Consider the following 8,494-nt stretch of genomic DNA (forward strand, 5'->3'; position numbering starts at 1 on the left):
CTTTTAACGTATGTATATCTGCTAAAGATGAGGTAGATATTGCGGTCTTTACTTGAAAGGTATATTTCAAGAAACACTCTTGTGTATTATCCTCCTGGTTAGAACACACCAACAGTCGGTATGCGAAAAACTCCTTTCGTAATGTAAGGTATTTCCTCAAGGTATAATAAATGTCAAATAGCAATTTCGTGTCTTTATAATAAAAAATGTATGCAAAATTTTTTTAGAAATTGAGAGTTTGAAAAGCTGCACACAAGCTAGGTAAGAATTTAAAGATTTAAAAAATTTAAAGAGTCTAAAAATAAATTCTTAATCTTATGCTTTTTATTCTTATTCCTTGTAGGATAAAATTCAAAGATTGAACTATATGTGTACGTATGCATGCGTAAAATAATAAATAAAAAGGATCGGGGACATACAAAACCACAGTTCCATGTATATCGTTATATATTTACAATTTGACAACAAAAACGTTAAACGTAACAGGTAGCCTCGCCCTCGGCCGGAAAGTATATTCGAGGTATCGTTCTAGGAGAGCGCGAGGCCAGCTAAAGGTCTCACATAAATATAATAATGTCCGTCATAATAATTTATTACAATTGTGTAATATGTGTGTATAATATATATATATATATTTATAATATGTTATTTAAATTTCTTAAACATCTTTTCTTAATTCTCTCCGGCATATTTTTCTTCTAGTTTTCTCTCTCACGTTTTCCTCCCCTCCTTCTTTTTCTCTTCGCTCACTTTTTATTACTATTACCAACTTTGTCTCTTAATCTTTAATTATATTCGGATTGTCCCGTACTTGATGATGATATTATACAACGCCCACGATATTTAGTTTACGCTTGCAAATCCTGCTAAAATTTACGTTTACGGCGAGACGACGTCGTTTTTCGTCGTGTTTACCTTTTGTTACCCAATTTCCAAATTTCATATCTTGGACGCATCTGGATCGGTTCGCCGTATTATGTCTGTGCATATATTTTTACATCCTTTTCTTATCCTCATTTTATAAGCAGAAGTTTCTGCTGCCAATTTGAGATTCTTTTAGCTCTGCGAGCTATGGTTTATTTAATTACAAAAGTACAAGATCCCTCTAGGACGGTAAGAATCCTTTAATTACGAGGATCCAAGGATTCAAGGATTTCAGGAATTAACTTAAGCCACTTTATGGCCGCGATCGCCGTTTTGCGCAGAAAGCAAGCAAGATGCGCCCCTTGAGATGTTGCGTTTAGCAAAGATGCATAAGTATAAAAACTTTGACCTTTTTCTCTATCGATCTATCGATAAGTCGTTTCTTGCAAAAAGGATTTTGATAATACTCGGCTTATCGTGATCCTTTTTATCTACAAATACTTATTAATTCCGTGTAAAAAAATTTGTGAAGTAATAAAAAAAAGATCTCATCCAGTTGTGGTACGTAAATTTTTTGAACGCATTTTTTGCATTGACGCGCGTAATTATATAATATGTTTAAATAAATACGTTAATTTGTTTTGCGAAATTATTTAGGGCGAGAAGAACTGCAGCTCGTGAGCTCTCCTTATTTAACTTCGGTAGTCTTGTGGCAGTGTATTACGCTTAACAGATTTATATTAGTCTTTATTTTACACCTATATATATGTATATATTTATACAAAAAGAAAAGAGAGACAATCACACATCGTGTGTCCGATGGAATTCGAACTTTGTAGGATCGATACCACAATATATCGATTCAAATACATCGGATCGCTTCGTGGTGTTCGTTCTGTACGAAGAATAACAGAGAACGGACCTTTGTCGCGAATAGTATACCTGAATGTAAAACACACACTATTATAATAAAAATGTAACCGGCTTGTAAAATTTTAAGAATTTAAAAGCGGAGTCCAGATTTAGTACACATATTTAGTATAAAAAGATATGTTGAAACCAAAATAAAGAAATTAAAGGTATATTTATGACGATGACTTAAAACTGTATTCGGTTTCTTATATGTATATATATATATATATAAAACACATATGCGTAGATACGCGTACATGGAGAGGGTACGAAGATCATTCTACGTGCGTATCGTGTATCATAATTCATATGTGCAATACATACGTTCGCGATGGGGCTACTTGCGTGGCAAGTAATGTTGATTAGAGTAACGATAATGAGCGACGTGGCTTGTATCGACGGTTTTTTCTTTCTCACATTAATCAGTTAATCTCGATTCACGCACTATAGTTAAGAGCAACAGAGCTCTTCTGAATTACTTAAGTATGGATAAAGGATTTGAAAGAAGATTCTTATATAATCAAACTTTATATAAGTATAGAAAATATTCCACAAAGGATTAAGAATCTCTAAAGATTCGAAGTTTTGAAAGCTTCAAAAATTTAACAGTCCATTCTCGTCGATAAACAAGCTCGCTCATTACGTTTCAAAAAATATCTCTCTCTTACGTTCATTCTCCTGTATGACGTCACGAGTGGATATCAACACATCAACCGAAAGAAAACAGGATTAATAAACGATACGCGGATACAGGTCTTCTTACAAAGTAGCAAACTCTTTGGCGTCCTTATATGTATATATATAAATTCACGTTATGTACAAGGAACATCTAACATCGTAATATGGCTAATATGTCTTTTTTTACACGTGTCTTCATCGCCGTCGAGATTCACATATTGAGCCATCCACATCACTCTTCTCGTCTCCTTTAACGACTAGAGATTCTTCGTTATCGACTAATTAGCGAAATGCATCGCGTTTGATTCCTTCGCACAAAATTTGATTAAAGCCTCGATTTATCCAAGACGATCGTTCTGATTTGCCATTCTCCTTTCTTGATGTTCATCTCCGTAAATGTTTATCGATGTCTACCGATACTATCGCAGAGTTTCAAGCGCGGCGCTGTAAATATTCTTACAGTTCCTTTTATTTATCGTGATTCAATTAATGATTATTAAGATCGAAGATTTTTTTTTTTTGTTTAAAACTCTTTTAAATTTAAATTTTCGCAAACTGTATTCTCTTATTAATTACTTTGATTGTGTAAAATTATAATTTTAGTAAATTTGAATTTTAAGAATCTATCTTTGTTCTGTAGAAATGCATCCTCTAAGTTTTATACAGTAAGCCCACGTGTTACAGAGGCAATACATATTTTTATAACGCGGTAAAAAAAAAAAGAAAAAATAAATTGTGACAGGCCTCGTATAACATGGTAAATCGCCCCGATATAACGCGGTGGACAATGTACAAATTTTGTGAAAAATTTTGCCTCTTTCCTCCTAAATAAACGACATATTTTCAAACTTTGTACAACTCATGAGAGAGTGTCGTATAACACGGAATCGTATAACGCGAAACATATCCTCTGCGTTATACGGGGGTATGTTGTATACGTATTTATTTTCTAATCCAAGAAGAGAAATTTATAAGAATTGCAAGACAGATTTAAAATCTACGTATTTAATTTGTATCCTTTCGGCTCACACAGTATATGATCTCTGCATTTCTAAATTCGTAATAACGCATTTCGATCGGTATTCTCTCTCTCTCTCTCTCTCTCTCTCTCTTTTGTGTTCGGTAGACGCAATCTTGGCTCGACCACCCCTCAGCGGTGAGGAATCTCTTCCCCAGCACCCCCCTCCGTTCGTCCGCAGTTCACGTTCCCCGGAATATCCTGCGTCGACCCATCGAAGCCAGTTGACAGCTACTTTAGGGCCACCACGACGGGGTTCGCGGCGAAACTTGCCTACAGCAAGGTCGACGCCGTGAGGACATCTGGGACGACTGGCTTCGGAGGGGGGTCCAAGCATCACACTCGCATCTCGCTCATCGTCGCCTGGGACACGCGACTCGAGACCGTCGCGCTTTGCAGAAGAGGCTGATTCTCTGGCGGACTCTTCGCCCTGGGTGGCGGTGGAGCTCGCGGAACCGTCAGATGTATAGATCCGTTCGGAGGACCCTGAAAAAAGAAATGTATGAAAGAATCAACTTTGTTTTTTAACCAGATTCTTTAATAAAACCAGAAAGATAGGTATGCGAAATTAAAAACATCCTTGACTTGTATAAAATATTTACAACCGACAGAGTTATTTTCAGATGAAAAGAAAGTTTTAAATTTGATATCCTTTACACAGAATTTCAATTCGCATAATTCTATTAAAGAAAGTTTCCGCGAGAGATCTAAAGCGGTCAGATACAATATATGCAGGGCACAGCAGAGCGGCGGTCCATATTTTACGATCATAATTCCAATTACGTTATGCCTTACTCAGGTATTAAATCTCTGAGCTGGGAAAGTTTGAAAGACTTTGCAACGAACTTTATTAGAGAAACAATATTACGTGTACGTTGAAAAGTTATTACGTGACTAGACTTATTGTTTTATCACACATATTGCACACATTTGTCATGCGTATTAATCTCTATGAAACATAGATAAAAGAAAAGAAAGTGATTTAAAAAAATTGATACAATTTTTCAAAAATTTAATCACACTGTTCTATTATCTATTTGTGATCTTTAATATAACAAAGAAATATTGAAATAATTATTACAAAAATTATATATATATATATATACATATATATTTTATTGCGGGACAAAAAATAGATTTGAAATAACTTACTTGAGTTTGCGTGTTCAAGTCTTGAATAACTGATGCTCGGGGAAGGGTAGCATGTTGCTGTTGATGTTTCTGGTAATGATGTTGATGAGGCAGTGTATGAGTTCCTTGGCCTTGGAAAGGAGCGCCGGGATCGTTAGAAGGCCCTTTCATTACGTTTCTGCAACAATAGAAATACATATCCATAGAATCTGCGGCGTATAAAGATAAACATAACTATATAGCGTAATGAAATAATAATAGAATGTAATTTAGCTACACAAAAAATAAACAAAAATTTTATAAAATAGCTATTAAAAAGATTTATTTTTAATGAACAAATTTTTATCATAAATTAATTTATCGTTTCAAAATTTCTCTGAATTTTACTGATAATTAATGTGTATAAATATATATATAATTAGTGCTATCTTAAATAGCAAATAAATAAGAATTATGTTTCCATACCTTCTTAACATTTCATTTTCAACGTCAACAATCACTTGGCCACTACCGGCGTAATGGGAATGCGGGGGCGGCGGTTGTTTCAGTTCGGTGAAACCACGAGGACCGCATTGTTGATTCAACATTTGTTGCTGCTGAAGGCTCTTCACCTCGAGCCGCGTTTTGTCTCTCTGATAATAGACACCCGCGAATATCAGGACGTTCAAGATCAGCAGGCTGCAGCCGATTGCAATTGTCACGCTCAAAGCCGTCGAATACGCTGCGTAACTACACATGTAAGGAATTTTTTCATTAATATCTATTGCTACATAAAATTACATGTGTATATCTCATTTCTTTTTAAGAATGTAAAATTTGAAATATAATAGAAACTACATTTTTGTTAAAGTGACATTTGTAACAAAAAAAAAAGTCTTTTCTAAAAAAGATATTGATTAGCAACACACGACAGCAATTTTTACGATGGTAAAATTTCTCCAATCAAAACTTGGACCGCATCTCTCGTGCCAATTTTTCACGAATAAAATTCTACTAAATTAATACAGATTTCTGAATAGACTTGTACAGCCGAAACTATTATATAAACTTGGAGGAAACTTGATATTATCTCAAAGCAGAATAATTACCCAGCTGCGTCTAGACTGGCTAAGGTGTCAGTGCTGGCGTTATGGACGTTCTGAAGATTGGTGCCCGGGATAAGGCTGACGCACGTAGTGATGCTGTAATCCGTCGTGGTCGGCGGATCCGTGCTAAGGTTCTTCCTCTTGAATTCCTCGCTGATCCTGCTGAGAGGATCCGGTCTCACGGAACCGTCGTACAGACTGGGGTCGCTATGGCCACGGAACAAGTTATGTCTGGAATCGACATCCTCCATTCCGGCACGATGAAGCTCCGGGACGAGGCGCAGCCAGACCGACAGCTGATGCGCTCTGTAGTGATTTTTCATCTTCGGTTTCATTCCTGCAACAACCATCATCCCATGTAAGAAAAAAAATTATCATTTTTATTTGAATAGACAATTTTTTGACTAGAAAATAGATAGATAGAAAGAGAGAGAGAGAGAGAGAGAGAGAGAGAGAGAGAGACAGCCCAATTTCAAAATTCTTATATCTAATATATCATTGCTGTAATTGCTGTAATTTATTAAATATTTTCCGATAAAAGATATCGGAATTGCGTTGTGTCTTTAAAATTGAGCACACACATATTTTATATTTTAAAAATTTATAAATATGCGTTTTGGTTACTTGGATAACATTCGAATAACATATAGAAAATACGCAGAAAAATATTAAAATATCTTTTAATTATATTACATCAAATTACATAATTTTTGTAAGCTGATATTACAATTATGTGAAAATGAACAATTAAATTTTGAATAGAGGCATTTCATGTCATAAACGTACTGTGTTAAAGTAATAATCAGGTTATGTGTTTCAACAAAATTTTACTCACTGAATAAAGTCTCGCGAATGTTTACGTGATAACATCTTTCATTATTGTAATGATCATTGATAATTTACTAATAATATTACATGCGACTCATGCCATGTAAGTATAAAAAGCTTTTTTATACATGTTTAGTGAAAGAGAGTAAAAGAGAAAGAAAGATTCATTTTTTATGAGATTTAAGAAATAATATAATATTGACTCACGTTTCATTTTCTAGATCAAAGAGAATAATTTTTTAGATATATTAATTTTTTAGATATATACTAATGCAATAAGTGTAAAAACGTGTTTTGTATTATAGATATACATGAATATCTTAATACATAAAATATGATGTTTATTACCTTTAAGCAACTTTATATTCAACGATACTGCTTGCTATTTCTAAAATAATACTAAAACATTATTTTAAAATGTTAATAAACTTGAAAATTTTTCGGATTAGATAATATTTATCGCATTTTGATCACGACTTTTGTAGTATAAATTGAAGCATCATGAAGACATGTTACGTAAAATTTAAATTTTGGATACTTTTTTTTTGGATGCTTACAAGTTTGCAGCAATGAAGATATTACATGTAATTTTGTTAATTGCTGTTGCAATTATCATGATCTCTGATAGCATGGCTGAAGAAACTTCTAGTAAAGAGGCTTCTAGCAAAACAAATCCGCTCGGATTTAGGCCCTCAACTCTACGTAGATTGAAGAATCTTTTGCAGCACATCGTAGATGAGGTATGAAAATTTATTTATATATGTGTAGGATTCTTGTATCATTTAATATTCTTACATTTCAAAAATTGTAGTCGATGTTTGATAGATTTTAATATAAATTTTTTGCGCATTGGAATAATTATTCGAGAGCAAATAATTATATAACTTGTAATGTATTTATAAAATTTGTACATACAATATATATGTCTCTCCACATAGTAATTCATAAAAAATATGTGAAGTGGAATTAAAAGAAAATTATTTATTTGAAGAGAGAAAAATCTTGGGAAAGAATGAGAGAGTGTTTTATACACAAATGTAACATGTGTAATATAATATCTTTTTTTACCTCGTAAGATATAAAATTATACACAAGCTATATCATAAAGCTGGAAACTAAGAATTAATTACTTTGTTGCATTTTAGATACTTATAGCTTGGTTAAATATAGTCTTCAATGTTGGTTGGGAAGAGACATATGACTATCTATTTGGAAATTACGGAATGCAGCCAATCCCATATTTCCCAATACCATAATATAATATGATACAATATAATTATAAATATCCCATATTATGATACAAGATAATCAGCAGATTTTCCAACTAATGCAAGTATATTCTGTATAATTTAATATATCATTTATATATATATATATATATGCGTGTAATATCATGAAGAATTACACAAACAATATCTTTGCTCTGTCGGAATTATGTAAAATAATATATATAATTAATAATTATCATTTTATAATCGTGAAACGAAATATCTTGTACTAATAAATATCAGTGCTATTCAAGCTTGTTATATATTGTAGTTCATATTAATGTTTTATTAATCCCTAAATTGCAAATTTTGATACATTTTGTTTTACTATAATGTAGATCATTATATATATATTGCATATAGTTTTTCTAAATCTCATAACAACATTTTATACAAACTGATAATTATTCATATCTATAATGAAGAGATTTGAAATTCGATATATTGTATATAATTATTCATATCTATAATGAAGAGATTTTAAATTCGACATAATTATCATAATTTTTATTGAAAAAAGTAGTAATGCGATAAATAACAGCTTTTTTTACAACTGTGATTGATATATTTTATATTATTATAAAGCTCATAAAATTTAAATTTTGCGTATTATGTCTTCATGTGATATTTCAATTTATATTACAAAAATCATGATCAAAATATCATAAATATATAATCGGAAAAATTTTAAAGTTTATTACGATTTTATA

General features: G+C 32.4%; 1 protein-coding gene across 1 annotated transcript in view; it reads right to left on the minus strand.

Moving 5' to 3' along the window:
- Positions 1-429: 429 nt before the first annotated feature.
- Positions 430-8,494, minus strand: part of LOC115242015 (neuroligin-4, Y-linked-like) — a 211,703-nt gene continuing 203,638 nt past the window's right edge. The window contains exons 10-13 of the mRNA XM_029818020.1: positions 5,692-6,025; positions 5,069-5,332; positions 4,625-4,781; positions 430-3,958 (exon numbers count right to left, since the gene is read on the minus strand). Coding sequence (XP_029673880.1) covers positions 3,809-3,958; positions 4,625-4,781; positions 5,069-5,332; positions 5,692-6,025 — 905 coding nt within the window. The 3' untranslated portion in view covers positions 430-3,808. The remainder of the gene's footprint in view (positions 3,959-4,624; positions 4,782-5,068; positions 5,333-5,691; positions 6,026-8,494) is intronic.

This window comes from Formica exsecta, unplaced genomic scaffold (genome assembly GCF_003651465.1).
Source record: "Formica exsecta isolate Colony F162 unplaced genomic scaffold, ASM365146v1 scaffold120, whole genome shotgun sequence".
NCBI classification, from domain to species: Eukaryota; Metazoa; Arthropoda; class Insecta; order Hymenoptera; family Formicidae; genus Formica; species Formica exsecta.